Source organism: Callorhinus ursinus, unplaced genomic scaffold (assembly GCF_003265705.2).
Source record: "Callorhinus ursinus isolate GAN/ISIS: 27379988/994484 unplaced genomic scaffold, GSC_fseal_2.0 scaffold71, whole genome shotgun sequence".
NCBI lineage: Eukaryota > Metazoa > Chordata > Mammalia > Carnivora > Otariidae > Callorhinus > Callorhinus ursinus.
The window spans coordinates 3,456,079-3,475,517 of record NW_027397133.1 but is presented as its reverse complement, the minus strand read 5'-3'; the positions used below and the strand labels follow the sequence as shown (position 1 = coordinate 3,475,517).

The 19,439-nt window shown below is 52.3% G+C and overlaps 2 protein-coding genes across 7 annotated transcripts in view; both read right to left on the bottom strand.

The window, feature by feature from the left end:
- Positions 1–42: 42 nt before the first annotated feature.
- TMEM160 (transmembrane protein 160) lies at positions 43–2,435 on the bottom strand. The gene is made up of 3 exons (XM_025849899.2): positions 2,188–2,435; positions 1,046–1,138; positions 43–393 (listed from the first exon to the last, which is right to left on the bottom strand). Exons 1-3 carry the CDS (start codon positions 2,393–2,395, stop codon positions 128–130), a joined length of 567 nt encoding a protein of 188 aa, XP_025705684.1. The 5' UTR covers positions 2,396–2,435; the 3' UTR covers positions 43–127.
- A 13,043-nt stretch (positions 2,436–15,478) lies between these two features.
- Positions 15,479–19,439, bottom strand: part of ZC3H4 (zinc finger CCCH-type containing 4) — a 42,077-nt gene continuing 38,116 nt past the window's right edge. For all 6 annotated transcript variants that reach the window (XM_073886528.1, XM_025850074.2, XM_073886527.1 and 3 more), the window contains one exon: positions 15,479–19,369. In XM_073886528.1, the coding sequence (XP_073742629.1) occupies positions 17,850–19,369 (1,520 nt within the window). In that variant the 3' untranslated portion in view covers positions 15,479–17,849. The remainder of the gene's footprint in view (positions 19,370–19,439) is intronic.

Genomic DNA, 19,439 nt, shown 5'->3' with positions numbered 1-19,439 from the left:
CGCCCCGCCCTCCCCATGGCAGGAACCACCACTCAGAACATGGAGCGGGCAAAGGGTCAGGTTTTAATGTCCCGGTCCTTGGGCCCCCGGCCGTCCAGCGCCCGGCCATTCCCCGTGGCCCAGCCACTCACTCCGGTGGTGGCCGGCCTGCTTCATCGGGGCCTTCGGCAGCTGCTGTCCCGTCGTCCTCGGGCACCAGCTCCACATCCAGCTCCAGCTGACCCATGTAGAGGCCGACGGCACAAGCCCAGAGCAGGCCTACCGCCAGCACGGCCCCCACGCTCGCCGCCGCGCCCCCCAGCGACAGCTGCATGGGTCCCCGCAGCGCCGCCAGGCCCACCACGTAGGAGGAGCCGCCCCACACCACACACAGGCCGCCCAGCAGGAAGAAGCCTGTGCGGGGGTGAGGGGGGGGGGGGAGAAGGCTGCAGTCAGCGGGAGGGAGGGCCCGAGCTCCCAGGCCAGGGGGCTGCCTGCGGGCAGTGGGGTGGCTGGAGGCCCGGGTCTGGGAGCCCGATGACCCGGGGATCAAGGTGGGTCAGGAAACTGAGGTGGAGTTAGAGGAAGGGGCAAACTCAAGGTCAGGGTAGGGGTAAGTGCAGACCCAAGCTCAGGGACTCGAGAAGGTGTCAGGGGGGTGCTGTCTAGGATGTGGAGGTGGGGTTCAGGACCAGAGGAGGAGTAAGGAGCTGGTCTGAGAGCAAAAACAGGGCTGGAGGGGCGGCAGCGGGGCCAGTCTGGGGCTGAGCCAGCATGAGGGGCTCGGCCAGGACCCTCATCTTTGTTGAGAAGTCGGATAGGAGGGGGCAAGGACCCACCGCCCTCCCCAGTGCCCAGGAAGCCGGGGTGGGTGGGGTGGGAGGGAGGGTGAGGTGGCTTCTGGTGGGGGGGAAAGAGTGAGGGGTTTCACACTTAACTATGGGGAGGCTGGGATGGGGCAGGGAAGAATCTATAGCCACCAGGGAGGATGGGGGCTCTACCTCCTCAGTGGGGGAGCAAGTGCCCACACTTCCTGGTGAGGGTGAGAGTGGGGGTCTGTACTCACCATAGGCAGCTTCCCGACCCATGTCACTCTGCATGAAGGAGATGACCCCGATGCCTGATGCCAGGAGACCATTGCGGAACCAGGAGAGGAATGCTACAGGAAGGGGGGGGGGGGGGGGGGCGGGCAAGAAATCAGCATCAGCCCAAACCCTGCCCCCAGCCCCATCTGCCAGGACGGTGTTATCCCACCGCGGCATCCCACCCCAAATCCCCGCCTGGTCCTGGCAGCCCTCCACCTAACCTTATCCCCGCGCCCAAACTCTGGCTTCCATCCATCTCTGAGCCCTCTCCCCCAAACTCCGCAGCACCAAAGATTCAAGACAGTCTGCAGAATCTGGAGGAGTATCTAGGAACCCAAACTGCAGGACCTAAATCTGAGGACAGGCAGATCCCAAGAGGTCATGCTGGTCGACGTCCCACCCCCATAAATGTGTATCCCCCCTCCGGGGACAAGCTGTTCTCTCACTTCAAGTCTCTCTCCAGCCTCCCCCTAACGCCAACTATCAACTATCTGCGTAGGTCCTTCTTTGCTGTTATTTACCTCCATTCAAGTCCCTGGTGGGGCGCTAACGGGCCAGTCGGGGTTACAAACCCCACACCCTTACCCCAGCCTCTATTTACCCTCTCCACGTGAGGCCCCTCCCCCTGCAGCCTGGATCACCTGGCCCTCCAATCAGCCCAGAGCTTTTCTATTATTGGTTGTTCCTCCCTCCAATCCGGAACTCGCCCCCTCTTTGGTGGGGATCCACACTCCCGCCTAATGCAGAGTGGTCGCCTCTTCAAGCTGAACTGGCTCCTTCAACGCGCACCCCTCTAGTAGGCAGCTCCCCGCCCTTAACGCTCTCTGGACGCCTCTCTTGCCCAGGCAGTGCAATTTTATAAGGCTGCCAGTCCTAGCCCGACTAACCTCTCCAATCCCTACTGCACCCCACTAACCGGACACCGTCCCATCCGCAAGCCCTTCTTTGCGGACAGACCGCTCTTGCAGCGAGCACTTCCCTGCGCTTATACGGAAGCCCTGCTCTCTCCGGAGCCCCGGCCCTGTTTCCAGCAGGAGCCCCGCCCCCACCCCCCACTCACGTGCGCCGACAGCTCGGCTATCTGGAACCCCCTCTCCCATCCGGGCCGACCCCAGCCTCAGACCTGTCTCGTGCGCCTTCCGAAGGAGCCAGGCGTCCGCACGATCCAGCTCGGACACGGGGGGTGGCGAAGCCCCGGCGCGGGGGCCGTGGCCAGGGGCGAAAGACCCCCGGGCGCCCCCGCTCCGGGGCCGCGGAGGCGGCAGCAGCGCCCCCCGGAAGCGGAGCCGGGCCAGTCGGGCGGCCCGAGCCCACCACCAGCCACCTCCCATGGTTCGCACTACGGCCGCCGCTCACCGACCCGCCCCCATGGGCCGCCCGTAGGCTGAAGAACACGTCACTCAGGGACGTCGGCTCACCCATTGGTTTTGCGAGCGCCACTCAGGGCTGGCCCCCACTGTCCATTGGTCGACACTGCGGGCGATTCCTCCTCTGTCATCTGTACCGGTACTGCGCGTCCCACCTTGCTTCTGCTACTGGACCACGAATCCCAGCGAACATTGCGCCCATAGAAGGCCGGTCTTCAGAAGCCGGGGGCATGATGCCTGCTGGGAGTTGTAGTTTTGTTAATAACTTTAATTCTCACGGCCAATAAACAAAAACAAAACAAAACAAAATTCTGCTTAATGTAGAACCTTAGCAAAATCTCGAAAAGCCGAGAGGAGAAAGTAAAACTCAACATTAATCCCACTGATGAAGTTACTGCTAATACTTTGTTGTACTCCTGCCCCGTCTTTTTTTTAGGTAAGTGTAAAACGAGATGCCCTTTGACAAATTAACTTTTTTTCACATAACAGTAAGTCGTGAACATTGGTGGCATTGAATACTTTCCACAGCATAATTTCTTATTTTAAAAAATACTGCTTATTTTGAACACAGTCCAAGATGCAAAAGATACAAAAGGGTCTAATGAAAAGTAATTTTCACCCCGTGCGCCAGCCAACCATCCCCATCCTCCGTTCCACAGCATTAAGTTTAATGGTTCATACCGATGCATTACACGTAGGTACCGCAGGGGATCCCCGTCCCTAAGTTGTTTCCTATTTTCCCTGCTATAAACCATTGCTGTTTCCTTTTAGGTTTAAACTGGCAAATTTCAGTTTATGTCCCCTTACTACACTGTGTGGTAACGATCTCTATACGTACCTGTCTCTGCCAATAGGCTGTGAGCTTTCAGTGGACTGGGTCCTTGATTGACACATCTCCATGCCCCCCAGCGCAATATAAGCAGGGACTTGGTAAATAATAATAGCAAACATTTACCAGTGGCTTTCCCTGTGCCAAGAATTGTGCTATGCACAGTCTGTGCATGATGTCATTTCATTCTCATTGTAAACTTAAGGAGTTACAAACTAGAATGCTCCCTCTTTTATAGGGAGGGAGAAGTGAGGTAATACAAACTGATGTTTATTGGGCACTAACCATGTATCAGACTCTGTGCTCTTGCTTTACATGGATATTCTCATTAAATCTTCAAAATAGGGGTGCCTGGGTGGCTCAGTCTTGATCTCAGCTCAGGTCTTGATCTCAGGGTGGTGGGTTCAAGCCCTGTGTTGGGCTCCGCACGGGGCATGGAGCCTACTTAAAAAAAAAAATCAATTTTATGTTTACATACTAGGTAGAAACAGTTGCAAAATGAGATTGAAAATAAGTTCTTTTACAATAGTATCAAACCCAAAAATCCTTAGGAAATATTTTAACAAAAGATATGCAAGATTTCTACATTGAAAACTACAAAATACTGTTGAGCCACATTAAAGAAGATCTAAATAAGTGGAAATATATACCATGTTCATGGATTAGAAAACTCCTTGCTCTCATGGAGCTTCCATTCTAGAGGGACAGGCAGAAAATAAGCACTAAACATGCTAAATAAGTAAATCCTTGGGGAAGTCCAGGAGACTAGTGGAGCCCAGAGAGGGTACCTAACCCAGCCTGGATGTGAAGTCAGCAAAGGGGTGCCTAAGTTGAAACCTGAACTCGGAGTAGGCATAGACCAGATAAAGCATGATCAGAGACTTACAGAAAGAATCTGGGGCCCAGGAAAGCTTATAGTGAGTGTAGGAGGTTGAACATAAACAATTATTTACCATCATGAAATGGTTTCCTTTTCTTCCAGGGCAGCCATGACAACTATATTTTCTAAGATGCCCTACAGTGCGTAGAGATCTTTTTGAATCCAGAAAAACAGCTCTCTGACCACCCTAACCCCATCCAGAGCAAGGGGACCCATTTGAGGTCACCCCCTTTCGTTCCTGGGTCACCTGTAACTCCTGATCCTGTGCAGTAGAAAGACATAGAGAAGTTATGCAGGGGTCAGACAATATTCAACTTATCTGTTAAGATCACTCCACCTTCCTGGGGCGCCTGGGTGGCTCAGATGGTTAAGCTTCTGCCTTCGGCTCAGGTTATGATCCTGGGGTCCTGGGATCGAGCCCCACATCGGGCTCCCTGCTTGGCAGGGAGCCTGCTTCTCCCTCTCCCTCTGCTTGTGCTCTCCCACTCTCTCTGTCAAATAAGTAAATAAAATCTTAAAAAAAAAATCACTCCACCTCCCTATGAAGGCTGTGTTATAGCAGGAAGAGATCAGAAACTTGCAAGAGGACAGGTAACCCTGTCAATAGCTATCTATTTCTCTCCAATCCCGAGTTCAAACCCTTGCTATCTTTCACCTGGACAGCTGAAACCAGCCCACTTATTGGTCCCCAGAACCCCCTAAGGGTAGATTCTCCACTTATTATTTCAGCAAATAATTATTGAATATCTACTATGTACCAAGCTCTGTTTAAGACACTGAGGATATGGGGGCACCTGGGTGGCTCAGTCTGTTAAGCGTCTGACTCTTGATTTTAGATTTTACCTCAGGTCATGATCTCAGATTTGTGAGCTTGAGCCCCATGTCGGGCTCCATTCTGGTCGTGGAGCCTGCTTAAGATTCTCTTTCCCCTCTCCTTCTGCCCTTCCCCCACCACTCCCTCTCTAAAACTAAAACAAAACAAAACAAAAAACAAAAACACTGAGGATATAGCAGTGAACTAAACAGAAAAATGATGTGTCCCAGCCCCTATGGACATGATAGCACTGGGCAAGGGAGACAAAGGAATAATTAATATAATTCCAGGAAATGTCAAATCCATGCAGAAAATAAATCAAGGTGATGAGGCAGAGAATGACAAAAGACTATGGCAGCCAGCCTCTAGGATGACACCAGCTATCTTCACATTTTGTGTTTTCTCCCACATCCAATCAGGACTGCCTCTGTGTGGCCAATAAAATACTGTGGAAGTGACCGAGTGTGACTCCCAAGGCTGGGTCATAAAAGACACTGCCACGTCCGCAGCGCTCTCTTGGATCACCCTTTCTGTGGGAAGCCAGCTGCCATACTGGGAGGACACACGAGCAGCCTTGTGGAGAAGCCAACGGCCAGCACCAGCTTGCCAGCCACATGAATGAACATCCCTGGAAGGTTCCTCCAGCCCCTTGTCAGGTCCTTGGATGACCACAGCCCTGGCCTGAACCTCATGAGAAGCACCAAGCCAGGACCACCCTGCTAAGCTACTCCTGTGGGTACTTCCTGATCTGCAGAAACTATATGCAATTGTACACATTTATTATTATAAGCTGCTGAGTTTTGAGGATGTGACATAAGGGTAGCCATCTGAGTGACAAGGAGTCATTTATGAGGTGATGAGGAGGAGGAGTGCTCCAAGCAGAGAGGATAGCAAGTGCCAAGGCCCTGAGGCTGGAGTGTGCTTGACATGCTGGAGGAATAGCCAGGGAGCCTGTGTGGTTGGAGCAAAGTGAGCGAGGGGAGTGGGGACAAAACGAAGTCAGAGACAGATGGGGGTTGGGTTGTTGGTGTCTCAAGGGCCATGTTGAAGGCTTCTTATTTTATGTTAAGTGCAATGGGAGCCAGGGGGAGATTTTGAGCTAGGGGGTAGCATGACCTGACATTCATCTTTAGAATGTGGTGCTGACTGGGAAAAAGACTTAGCAGCCACAGGACATATTTTTTTTTAAGATTTATTTATTTGAGGAGCACCTGGGTGGCTCAGTCATTAAGCATCTGCCTTCGGCTCAGGTCATGATCCCAGGGCCCTGGGATTGAGCCCCGCATCGGGCTCCCTGCTCAGCTGGAAGCCTGCTTCTCCCTCTTCCACTCCCCCTGCTTGTGTTCCCTCTCACTGTGTCGCTCTCTGTCAAATAAATAAATAAAATCTTAAAAAAAAAGATTTATGCATTTGAGAGAGAGAGAGTGTGTGCAGGAGCGGGGGAGGGGCAGAGGGAGAGAATCTCCAGTAGACTCCCCACTGAGCGTGGAGCCCAACGCAGGGCTCAATCCACGATTCTGAGATCATGACCTGAGCCGAAATCAAGAGTGGGACACTTAACCCACTGAGCCACCCAGGTGCCCCACCAGAGGCTATTTTTTTTTTAAGATTTTATTTATTTATTTGAGAGAGAGAGAATAAGAGATAGAGAGCACGAGAGGGAAGAGGGTCAGAGGGAGAAGCAGACTCCCTGCTGAGCAGGGAGCCCGATGCGGGACTCGATTCCAGGACTCCAGGATCATGACCTGAGCCGAAAGCAGTCGCTTAACCAACTGAGCCACCCAGGCGCCCCCAGAGGCTATTTTAAATGAGCATCTAATGATGTTTCTCCCTAGCTGAAACCCTTCCACATAGCTCTCCATCAACCTCTGGAATCTTGGCTACAAGACCTGCTGGGCCAGGCCCCTCCTTACCTGCTCCTTCATCTACCACTGAGAAGAGCTTGGATTTTATGGAGGGGGAGGCTGACTGGGAGCTCTGGAGGGGGTTAAACTTGGGAGGGAGTTCAAATGGGCTGGAACAGCCTGGCTGCTGGCAATGAACCCTAAGCATTAAATGGATTAAGTGGAACTGAAAATATTTGAGACACATTTCTCACATTCTTGGCTGGTGGAACCATTTAGTCTGAGGAGGGAGAAGGGAGAGAAAAACCAAATGCCGGAAAGGGTCAGGGCAGAGAAAACAAATCCTCCTTAAAGAGACAGATCAGAGGGCTGGCCGGCTGCCTCTGCACTTGTGATTTGACCAGTGGTTCTCATGCACAAATCGAACAGTCCAGGAGCTTTAAAACATTAATGCTCCAGCCTCATCCCAGACCAACGTAGTCACATCTGCGGGTGGAAGGGACAACCAGACATTGGGATCCTTTTACAGAATATACACGTACTCACCACAAAAAAGAAATGGCAATTATGTGACATGATGGAGATGTAAGCTAAGAGTCCAGTGGTAATCCTATTGCAACACTATATATAATTGCACATATATATATATATAATGTATCAAATCAACATGTTGTACCTTAAACTTACACAGTGTTAGATGTCAATTACATCTCAATAAAAAAATATTTTTTTAAATAATACACTTTTAGGGGCTCCTGGGTGGCTCAGTCGTTAAGCATCTGCCTTCGGCTCGGGTTATGATCCCGGGGTCCTGGGATCGAGCCCCACATCGGGCTCCCTGCTCCGCGGAAGCCTGTTTTTCCCTCTCCCACTCCCCTGGCTTGTGTTCCCTCTCTCGCTGTCTCTCTCTGTCAAATAAATAAATAAAATCTTAAAAAAAAAAAAAAGGAATATATTTTTATGAAGAGCTGACCTGATGTCAGGCCCTGTTCCAACTGGGGCCACAACAATGAAGGGGTGGGGAGAGAGGACACAGCATTAGCTTTGGTGGCAGGACATTTTAGTGCCTGAAGAGGAATCACAAGGCAGGTCACATGACCCACCCATCCAGCATTTATTCAGGTTGCCTTTAAGTCCTGGGACACAACTCTAGCATTTTCTCTCTGCCCAGGTGTGCACGGTGACCCCTCTGTCTTGCCCTGACCAACGCTGGGTCAGGCTGCTCTCCTCCCCTCCCTCGCCCCAGACCCCAAACAGCCCCTCCCCCAACTGAAATGCTGGTCAGCTTCTCCTGAGACCTGCTGACCACAGGAGGACACATTTCCTGTCAAACCACGTTGGTTACTTACTGCCACTCACATACCCATCTTCCCCTACTACAAACCCCACTGGCTAGCGGAAAGCAATGCCGTTTTCTGTTTGGAGACACTTGCAGACCTCAGAGGTCAGAGCAGCCTCCCCACGGCAATGGTCGTTTTTTGTTTTTTGTTTTTTGTTTTTTACAGATTTTATTTTTAAGTAATCTCTCAACGTGGGACTCGGACTTCCCACCCCGAGATCAAGAGTCACATGCTCTAAAATGGTCTTTTTGAATAAAATTTCTCCTTATCTCAGATTTTTTTTTTTAATTTGACATCTCCAGAAAGTTCTCATGCATTCTTCATTAGGTTAATTCCTAGTTACCTTATAGTTTCGTGGGTTTTTTTTGTTTTTTTTTCCCCTAGATACCTCATGGTTTTTATCACTCTTGGGAAAGTTATCTGATTTTCTGTTAATTTCCCATTTGATTTTTGTTGGTATACAAGAATGCGAGTGATTTTTTTTTAAATTGAGATGTAATTCACATACCATAAAATCCACCCTTTTAAAGTGTATAATCCAATGGCTTTTAGAATATTCACAAGGTTGCATCACTAACCGCAGAACGGTTTGATCACTGCACCCATCCCCTCCCCCTCCCCCAGTCCCTGGCAACCACTAATCTCTTTTCTGTCTCTGTGGATTTGTTCTGGACATTTCATAGGGAGATGGAATCCTACAATATGTAGCCTTCTGTATCTGGCTTATTTCAGTTAGCTTAATGTTTTCAAGTTTTAACGTTGCTTCATTCCTTGTCACAAGGGAGTAATATTCCCTTCTATGAAGATAGCACATTTTGTTCATTCATTCGTCAGTAGATGGACATGAGGATTGTTTCCATTCTTTGCCTATTATAAATAATGCTGCTGGGACCCCTGGGTAGCTCAGTCGGTTAAGTGTCTGCCTTCGGCTCGGGTCATGACCCTGGGGTTCTGGCATCGAGTCCTGCATTGGGCTCCTTGCTCAGCGGGGAGCCTGCTTCTCCCTCTGTCCACTGCTCCCCCTGCTTGTGCTCTCTCTCTCTGACAAATAAATAAAACCTTAAAAAAAGATAACGCTGCTACGAACATGCGCGTAGAAATATTTGTTAGACAGTACCTGTTTTCAATTCTTTGGGGTTTCAGTGAGAAGCAGGGGTTGAAGGCTGGCTGCTCTCCTTGGCTTGTGGCCTCTTCCTAGAACCACTCCGAACTCTGCTTCCCTCCTACCACTCTGATCTCCCACCTCCTTCTTATGAGCAACCCTATGATGACATCCGGGGCCACCCACACAATGCAGGATCATCTCCCCATCTCCCCACCCTTAATCACACTGGCAAAGTTCCTTTTGCCACGTAATATAGCGTTCTTGGGTTCCAGGAATTAGGGTGTGGCTACAGAGGCTTTTCAAAGAAGGAAGCAAGAGGATCAGTTAATAGTAGATGTGACGACGAGAGCAAGAGGTCAGAGGGACATCAGGAAGGGACCTTGAGCCAAGCACTGCAGGAGGATTCTAGAAGCTGGAGAAGGCAAAGAAATGAATTCTCCCCTGAACCCTCCAGGAAGGACACAACCCTGCTAACACCTTGATTTCAGACTTCTGATCTTCAGAACCATAAGAGAATGCATCTGCATTATTTTTAAGCCCCTAAGTTTGTGATAATTCGTTACAGCAGCAAACACAGTTACCCAGCTTGAGCAGAATGCGGTTGACAGGAGGTGGGAGGTCTGGAGAGGAAAGTGAATGGAGTGATTTGTAATTGTGATCGTTTTAACAAGTGGAAAGTCCTGAGCTGTTATCTAGGGTTTAGGGCTGTGCTGTCCAGCATGGCAGCGGCTGGGCACATGTGCCTTCATTTAAATTTAAACTCACATTAATTAAAAAGTAAAATCCAAAAAAAAAAAAACTAAAAAAAAAAAAAAAAAAGTAAAATCCAGGGCCTGGGTGTAAGTGCTCAGTGGCCACATGTGTCCAGAGGCTGGACATGTCCCCGTATCCCGTATCATGCCACCGTATCCCGTATCATTCCACCGTATCCCCAGGTGATTTGGTTTTGTTCTGTTTTTAAACAAAACTTGCTGTCCTTGGGACGGCAAGGAGAGAGACCATTTCCATCCCTGCAGAACATTCTAATGTGCAGTGTTTGTTGAGAGAGTAAGACACAGAAGGTGTCATAGTATGTAAAGTTACAAGACCAGCCTGAAGAAAGTAAGGAAGAGGGAAAGGAGAAGGAAGTTGGCAGAAAACACCTAAAGCTGACATGTTTTAAGAGCAACAGAGGGGCACCTGGGTGGCTCAGTCTGCCTGCGGCTCTGGTCACGATCCCGTGTTCCTGGGTTTGGATCCAGCCCCGTGCCTGGGCTCCCTGCTGAGCCTGCTTCTCCCTCCCCCGCTTGTGCTCTCTTTCAAATAAATAATAAAAAAAATTTTTTTAAATGTCAACACTATTTAAAAAAAAAAAAGAGAGAGAAACAGAATAACCACCAGAAGAAATAAGAAAGACTGTGTAAAAGATTTTACCTTTCACATCATCTGGTCGGGGGGCCTGGGTGGCTCAGTCGGTTGGGTGTCTGCCTTCCGCTCCCGTCATGATCCCCTGGCGTCCTCGGATCGAGCCCCGCGTGGGGCTCTGTGCTCAGTGGGGAGCCTGCTTCTCCCTCTGCCCCTCCCCGCCCGCCAGCTTGTGCTCTCTCTCTGGCGCTCTATGGCAAATAAATAAATAAAATCTTTAAAAACAAAACAAAACCAAATCATCTACTGGGGATACGGTGGAGTGATACGGGATACGGAGAATACGGCAATAGCAGGGTAGGTCCGGGTAGGATTAGCTCCTTAGAAGCGGAGACACCAGATTGCTCTCTCTCTCTCTCTCACACCCCTCCCCCCAACCACCCACCGCATCCCCACGCCCACCCCACTCAGGCGTCGGCTGGGGCGGCCTGTGGGGGCGTGGCCTTCCATGGAAACCTAGGGGTGAATTTCAGCCGCTCAGGCCTTCAGGGACTGGGGCTCCCTGCGGTGGCAGACAGATGAGAGGGACCTTCCTCAGCGGGCTACTGTAGCCCGTGGCGTCGCACCTGCAAACAAGGAGGGACGCCTGGGAGAACTTGGGAAGGCTGGTGCGGGAGACATTAGTGCTGGTCTCCCGAGTAGCTCCAGCTGTCCGCCTCCTGGCCCCATGGCAGAACAGCACCTATCTAGCCTCCTGGAAGTTCAGGTTTAGCCAATGAAAAACAACAGAGGTGAAGTCCATGGCCTTGGGGAAGAAGCATTTTAAGGGCTGGGGGGCAATCCTCCATCTCCCCTCACCACTGCCAGGTGGTTTCCAGGGGCGGAGCCTCAGGCCCCTTGGGTCCCTTCCTTAGCGGCTATGATGAGCCCAGCTTCCTGCTGCCCCACCAATGAGCCACTGAGATTTGGAAATTTGGATTTCTGCAGCAGAACCTTGCCCATCCTTACTAACACAACTGATAGGCTCCAAATCTCAGAAAAAAAAAAAGTTTCATAGTATTAAGAGCCCCTCACCAGACTCACAACATGGGCAATACCCGTGAGAGAAAAAGCTTCTCATCTAGCCTCAGGATGGGTCTTTTTGCAAATATCCAGTACAGTGTTCCTATGGATATTATCTGATGTTTGTGTCTCATCTCTGGTGGAAGCTTGTTTATAAGGGATGATCCTGTGATTGTCAGGAAAAGGACTTTTTTTTTTTTTTTTAAGATTTTGTTTATTTATTTGACAGAGAGAGACACAGCAAGAGAGGGAACACAGGCAGGGGGAGTGTGAGAGGGAGAAGCAGGTTTCCCGCTGAGCGGGGAGCCCGACGCAGGGCTCGATCCCAGGACCCCTGGGATCATGATCTGAGCCGAAGGCAGAAGCTTAACAACTAAGCCACCCAGGCGCCCCAGGAAAAGGACTTCTAAGAGACTTCCAAAAGATTACTGCGAGGTAAGGAATAACTGCGGCACACACATTCCAGGACAGATTTCAGAGAAAGGTGGTGAATGAAGTGTTAAGAGTCATCAGAGCCTTCTCTGCCCGCATCCCCAGAATCAGCTGAAAGACCAGTGTAGGGGGCTGAATGGTGGTCCCCCAAAATACATGGCCACGTTCAAACCCCCTGAATCTGTGACTATGGTCAAATTTGGGCAAAGGGTCTTTTCAGACCCAAATAAAATCTTTAATAATAATAATAATAATAATAATAATAATAATAGGTAAGGGCTTCCCTTTTGGGGTGATAGAAATGTTTTGGAACTGGAAAAAGGTAATGATGGTCTACAACTTCAAGAAGGTACTAAATGCTACTGCACTTCATTTTATTTTATTTTAAAAAGATTTTATTTATTTATTTGACAGAAAGAGACAGCGAGAGAGGGAACACAAGCAGGGGGAGTGGGAGAGGGAGAAGCAGGCTTCCCGCGGAGCAGGGAGCCCGATGTGGGACTCGATCCCAGGCCCTGGGATCATGACCTGAGCCGAAGGCAGACACTTAACGACTGAGCCCCACGGGCACCCCTGCACTGTTTATTTTAAAAATGGCTGATTTGGGGGCATTAACCGACTGGGTGGCTCAGTCTTCGTTAAGCATCTGTCTCTTGATCTCACAGCTCAGGTCTTGATCTCAGGGTTGTGACTTCAAGTCCTGTGTTGGGCTCCATGCTGGGTGTTGGAGCCTACTTAAAAAAAGTTTTGTTTTTTTTTAAATGGTTAATTTTATGTTATGTGAATTTCACCTCAATTAAATAGATCAATATTAGTATATTAGAAACCTATATGGGAAAGTGTTGGCAAGGATACAGAGCAACCAGAACTCTCATTCACTGCTGGTGAAAATGAAAAATGGTACAACCAATTTGGAAGAGAGTTTGGCAGTTTCTCATACAACCAAACATTCATCTGCCCTAGGACCCAAGAGAAATGAACATCTGTGTTCACACCGAGGCCTCATGCAAACGTGTTCAGCAGCTTTATCCAGAACAGCCCCAGGGGGTGAGTGAGTAAATAATTGCAGTGCCCCCATCCAGGGGTACAGTGCTAGGACTGACCGGGAGGGAACCCAAGGGAACCTTCTCTATATTCATTGGGGTTTGGGGCACACAGATGGATGCATTTCTCAAAACTCCACGAGTGTAGTACATGGAATTTCTGTGCATTTCATGCACCTTAAAAAAAAAATGGAATGTGAATATTCAACTCTGGTTAATGATACACATGCTGAAGAATTTGGGGGGCTGTGTGTTTTTTTTTTAAAGAAGGATTTATTTATTTATTTTAATTTTATTCATTTATTTGACAGAGAGAGACACAGCGAGAGAGGGAACACAAGCCGGGGGAGCGGGAGCAGGAGAGGGAGAAGCAGGCTTCCCGCGGAGCAGGGAGCCCGATGCGGGGCTCGATCCCAGGACCCTGGGATCATGACCTGAGCGGAAGGCAGATGCTTAACGACTGAGCCACCCAGGTGCCCCGGGGGGCTGTGTTCTAATGGGTGGAGAGGGATGGGCAGATGGCTAAACATCTGACAAAGAAAGTACGGTCACATGTTCACACCTGCACAATCTAGGGAGTGGGTCGGGTCAGGTGCCCGAGGACACTGGCACGGGTGCCAATCCGACACCCCAGTCATCTTTGAAAGTGCAAGGCTCTCAACATGGCTCTTGGCCTCACTCACCAGCCAATGCTCTCTGGCCCCTTCTGTCCTCAGGCTCCGTTTCTTTCCTCCAACAGTGACACTCAGGGCTCCATGACATCTTGAGACATCATCCAGCTCTCTGCAGGGGCCCCCACATCCTCCACCCACAGACCCAGTCCAGAGCTGTTTTTGGCCAGTTCCCGGACCACCTCGTGCTTCCCAGTGCCATCTCAGCAAGGGAACTGCCCTCCACAGGGCTGCTCAGCCATCCTCTCCGACCCCTGTTCCCTGTCAGCCCTGGGAGGAAGGTTCTAGCCTCCAGTCTGGTCCTTACTTTTTTTTTTTTTTTTTAAAGATTTATTTTTTTGAGAGAAAGAGAGAGAGCTGAAGTAGGTAGAGCGACAGGCAGAGGCAGAGGGAGAAGTAGACTCCCCGCTGAGCAGGGAGCCTGATGCGGGGCTCGATCCCAGGAGCCCGGGAGACGCTTAATGACTGAGCCACCCAGGGGCCCCGGGTCTGGTCCTTACTTGAACACAAACTCTTCAGGCTCTTCCCTGCCTGTGTCTGTGGCAATGCCTTCGAGACTCTCCAGGACCTGCCAACCTCCCGGGTCCAGGTGCCAGCTTTCCCCTCACAGGTCCCTGCCCCAGCCAGCTGGTCGCCTCTGCTGGAACCCAGGGCCACCCACCACACACCTGCTAGCCGAATCATCACTGTGGCTCTCAACCCCCGGGCCTCCCCCACATTGCGAGCCATGCAGGTGTTTGCATCCTCGGCTTCAGGATGCTGGATCTTTGATTAGTCTAAGCACGGAACATGAGACTTCAGTGACCCTCTTGCCAGCAACCAACACAGGGAGAGCTGATGAGATCAGACAGGAAAGTATGCTGAGGAGTTTCCAGGAAGTGTTCCCTCGCTCATGAGTAAATATAGGAGGTGTTCCTTACCTGCTTCTGCACTTGGCCAGGCGAGGCGGAGGCTGCCAGGTGCTCTCACCATCTTGCAATCATGAGGGGATAGCCAGCAGTATGAAAGCCGGCCCAAACCCGTGTGACTTTACAGTCCAACTTGACCAACCCAGAACCGCCCTGTTGACCTTCCCAAGCTGCGGGACTCCTGTTTAAGCCAGCTGAGTTGGGAGTTTTGAATTGCAGGTGAAATCATCCTCACTCAATACGGATGAATGGGAAGAAATTCAAAGACTACACCCTGAAACATTGACATCAATTTAGAGCTCACCAGCTTAGCCGGGCAACCCGTGGAAGGGCTCCATCCCTCTGACCTCACTACCTCCCAACCTCCCAGAGGCCTCACCTCCTAATACAGGGGGGGGGGGGGGGGATAGGTGTGTTAACATCCGTTTTGAGGAGACACAGTCTGTAGTGGTCAGGGCTCCCGTTTCTTCGCATCCCTAGCAGCCAGCCCACTGCCCTGCTTGTTCACCACTGGCCCCTTCCGTGCGCTGTGCAGGGGTGGGGCCGTGGAGCACACCACTGTTAACTCTGAATGCTAACACTGGCCCAAAGCGGGGGCCCGGGAACCGTGGGAGGCAGGTGCCAACAGCTAAGCGTAGGCTGTTTGGAGGCCCTGATCCCCCAGTGTCATCACGAATGTCACCCAGGGGCCAGCCACCCAGAGAACAGATCTAGGTTTTGTCATTCCCAGGGAGAGGGATGCTGGGGGCAGCACAGAGAGGCAAGACTGCAGGAGTTTTAAAATAACTGCATCCTTTAATGGCAGTAATACAATTATTGGATTAAGAGACCACAGGAGAAAGGGCAGGTGACATTTCTGGAAGACAGATAAGGAGTACAAAAAGGGGGCTGGGACAGTCATGCGATGATCATTGTAAAAATACAGTACGTTATATACATATTTGCACCATCAACTCTCAACTCTGAAGTAGTATTTACACTTTTGTTACAATCCTGGTTAGAGAACATTTTGTTTTTAAAAGCTTGGCCTGATGGCAAATGAAAATTTCGGGGGAATTCATAGTCCCATGAGGTTCTTAGGCTGAATATTCCGACAGGAGGGTTCCAGCTTCTATTTCATCCACAGATTTCGGTTTAAAAAAGTATTTAATTTTGCTTTTACAAAAGAAAATTCTCAAAGGAGGGAGGGGGGAAAAAAAAAACAAACCCATAGCCACACTGTGTATTCTTACTTATTTTTACAAACACCAAGGGCTGCAGCCCTCTGCTTCAAGGCCAACACTGGTGGCTGAAGAAAAATCTCACTAATGATTGTTTAAAAACAACAAAAACAAAAAAGACAGAGACAAACCAAACCAACCTGATCACAGCGCACTGACCCTGTGGGCTGCCTTCTCCCGCCCTAGCTTCTGGCCCCAAACTCAATAACTGTTTTCTCTTTTCTCTGGGGAGAGGGGTTTGGTATAGGAGCCTCATTCACCTCCCACCCCAAGGAGGTGGGAGGGGAAACCCTTTGGCTGGGTCATCAGGTTTCCTCATTATTAGCAAGGAATAGGTGGGGGCCTTAAGCAAGGCAGGTGGGGTGAATGGGATGAGAAGCAAAAGGCAAGAGACGGCCAGCACATGCTTACACAAGAGTGGAAAGGACCCCCGAGCCACGGGCTGGTCTCCCCAGGCCACCACCACAGGACGGGCCTCCTCCGGAGCTCTGTGGACAGGGCTGGATCTCAGCCAGGGTCCTGGGGCAGGTGGGGGAGCCCAGCGCAGACGTCTCTGCTCCCATCCCGGCTCAGCCGGAGGAGGGGAGCACGATGTAGGTTTCTGGTTCCGCACCCTCCACCTGCAAGCGGGGTTCCTGCTGGGCCCTCTCCTGGAGAGGGCCCGACAGCCCCCACCCTGCCCTGGCTAGTCTCCTGCCCTTTCCTCAAGCCCCCAAAATCCAATACTGTGACACACCTCTGAACCCATGCACCTGTCAGCTGAGAAAAAAACCGCACACACCAAAACCATAGGCCCTAAGTTAGACACGGTGCAAGGAGGTTCAAAGCAAGCGGAGAGTAGAAACACTTTGCCAAGAACCACCTGGGGCTCCGTCGGGAGCCTGGTGGAGTGGCCATGCCACGGATCCTTGAGCTATCCCCTGAGGGGCTGGGGCCAGCACACTGGGTGCTCTGGCTCCTGAGGACCAGGAAAGACCCCCAGCCTGAGGGGAGGAGGCATGGCCACGGCGGGACGGGACAGGACAGGACAGGAGCTAATACTGACAGAAAACACGCGAAGGCTGCCTCCTGGAGGCAGCTTTTGGGGTATGCCGCCCCACACCAGCCCTGCCACCTCCAGGTCCATCTCTCACCCTGGAGTCTTCTGATGTGGGCAGAGGGTGTGGGTCTGAGGACGAACTCTGGACGGAGGGCGGCAGGGAGGCCGGCGTGCGAATCCGGAGACAGGAGCAGATGGGGCTCTGCTTCTTCTGGGCCAGGCAGCTTCCGAGGGCTCTCTGCCTTTCTCTCAAATTGTCTCCTTCCTTCGGTCTCTGAAGCAGGTCGTCAGGGCCTGCCCCCTGCAGAAGGGATGGGGTTCTAGAAACACCTGGACCTGCTCCCATGCAGGGCCTGACCACTGTCTCGGCTTCATCTCTCCTCGCTCATGTGGGGTGAGCAGCATTCAGTGCCTTCGGACACCTACTGTTCCCTTTGTCCTCGGGGGTGGGCAGGGGGCGGAGGAGGGGCCGAGCTTTGCCCAGAAAACCCACCGGACCCCCAGCCACCAGACTGGGGCTCCAGCCTTTAGAGAGTCCCTGAACTGAGCCTGGACAGAGGAAGTGCCAGCTAGGGCTGAGGCCCAGGGGACTTGAAACTGTTCACGTGCAGGTTTTCTTGGTGGGAGCCTGGGAGCCCTGCAGCACTGACCAGAATGGACTGAAAATGGTTATATACAATTTATATGTTGTAACGAAAGTACTATTAAAAAAGAGAGAAAAAGAGAAAGAGGAGAGAGAGAGAGAGAGACACATGGAGAGAAAAAACAAAAGGGAAAAAAAAAAAACCCAGAGCCCCCCTCCCCCCAAGTTCCCAACTCTGGTTGCTGCCCTTAAATATTGCCCTGGGGAGGGTGGGGTGCAGGGAGCGCTTGACTCCAGCTTAACACTACTGGCAAAAGGGGGAGGCAGTGGGGTCAAAACCTTTAAAAACATCTTTCAGGGACCCCGCGTCCTGCTCGCCCTCGCGGGCTGGGCTGTTGCCAGCAAATGGGCTCCCAGAGCCCGTCTTGGGCGTCTGTTTCACAGTCCCAAAGAGGGTGGGCACTGGCAGGTTGTGCACGCCAGGCTGGGGCGGGGTGCCCTCTGGCGGCGGGGCGCCTGGGGTAGCGGTGGGGGCCGCTGTGGCCTTGGGCCGGGGCCGGTTATAACTGTTGTATCTGTCCGTGGCTGTGGCAGCACCCCCATCCGCAGAGGATTTCGCGGATTCCGGCTGTTCCAGGGCGGACTTGCGGATGAATGGGGGCTCCTTGGCCTTGGCGACTGAGCTCTTGCCATTGCCCTCGGGGCCCTTGGGCTGGGCTCCTGCGTCGGCAGCCGGCTCTGCAGTTTTGCCACCTGCGTTGGGAGTCCTGGGGTCATAGAGGCTGATGCCACTCAGCACGCTGCTCTGCCCACTTCCGCTGCCTTGGCCCAGCCCGCCGGCAGCCAGTACTCGGGGGTCATAGGGGGCGGTGGCTGGTGGGGAGGACTCCCCGCTGGGGCTGCCGGCTGGAGAGGATGCTTCGGTGGGGCCAGGCTTGGCAGCCCGGGAGGAGGAAGCGGAGTCTGCTGGTTTCTGAAGCCGAGGGTCGGTAGGTGCCTTCCGCACCCGGGGGTCACTGGGCTTGTCGCTGGAGCCAGGGGCCGCTGAGGGGCCCGTGGCATTGACTGTCTTAAGGATGCGAGAGAGGAGCTCAAAGTCAGGCAGGTTGGAGCCAGATGCGCCGGGCTCTGTGGAGGTGCCCAGGCGCTGTCGGGGGTTGGGGGGCCCTGTGGCAGTGGCACGGTGCAGCCTGGGATCCAGGGTGGGCATGGACTGCAGGGCTGCAGGGACAGGGGGCACCGCGTCCTGCTTGGGGATGGGCAGGGGGATCAGGTCCTCGGGGTTCCAGAGCACGGTGCGGGCAAAGCTCGGCTTGCTCAGGGTCACATCTTTCTTGATGTGGCTGAACTGCTGCAGCTGTGATCTCGGGTCCCGCAGCGGGTGCCCAGGGAGAGGGTCCAGGGGAATGGTCATGGCCTTCTCCCGCAGGGCCCGCTCCCCTTCCTCCTCTTCTGTAGGGGGTGGTCCAGACCCCTTGGAGCTGCTGGGGCCTGCAGGGCTGGAATGAAGGCTGCCTTCGGGTTTGGCGGTGGGCAGGGAGCGGGCCAGCCGAGGGTCGGAGGGCCCTGTATCTCCTGGGCCAGACCCGCTGGAAGCCTCGGCGTGGCGGGTGAGTCTGGGGTCCCGGCTGAGGCGAGGGTCAGCCAGCCGGCCTCCTGTGGGGTGTCCTTTTTGGAGGCGGGGATCCCCCAGCCCACTGTTGCTCAGGTCCCCGACGGAAGCCTGGGGTCTGCTAGACGTCTGCTGTCTCAAGGTCTTAAGGATGGAAGTGACGCTGTTCCCACCCTCATCTTCATCACTCGAGTACCAGTTTCCAGTGTCACCTAAGAAAGAACAGAGAGGCAGAGGAACATGAGTGACCATCTGCCACCAGCCCTCTTGGACCCCCAGAGT

Excerpts from the sequence above, each read along its gene's own strand:
- TMEM160 (XM_025849899.2), bottom strand. The coding sequence starts at position 2,395 with ATGGGAGGTGGCTGGTGGTGGGCTCGGGCCGCCCGACTGGCCCGGCTC. Across the intron at positions 1,139-2,187 it reads TCGGAAGGCGCACGAGACAG|CATTCCTCTCCTGGTTCCGC; the intron begins GTCTGAGGCTGG and ends CCCTTCCTGTAG. Across the intron at positions 394-1,045 it reads GGGTCGGGAAGCTGCCTATG|GCTTCTTCCTGCTGGGCGGC; the intron begins GTGAGTACAGAC and ends ACCCCCGCACAG.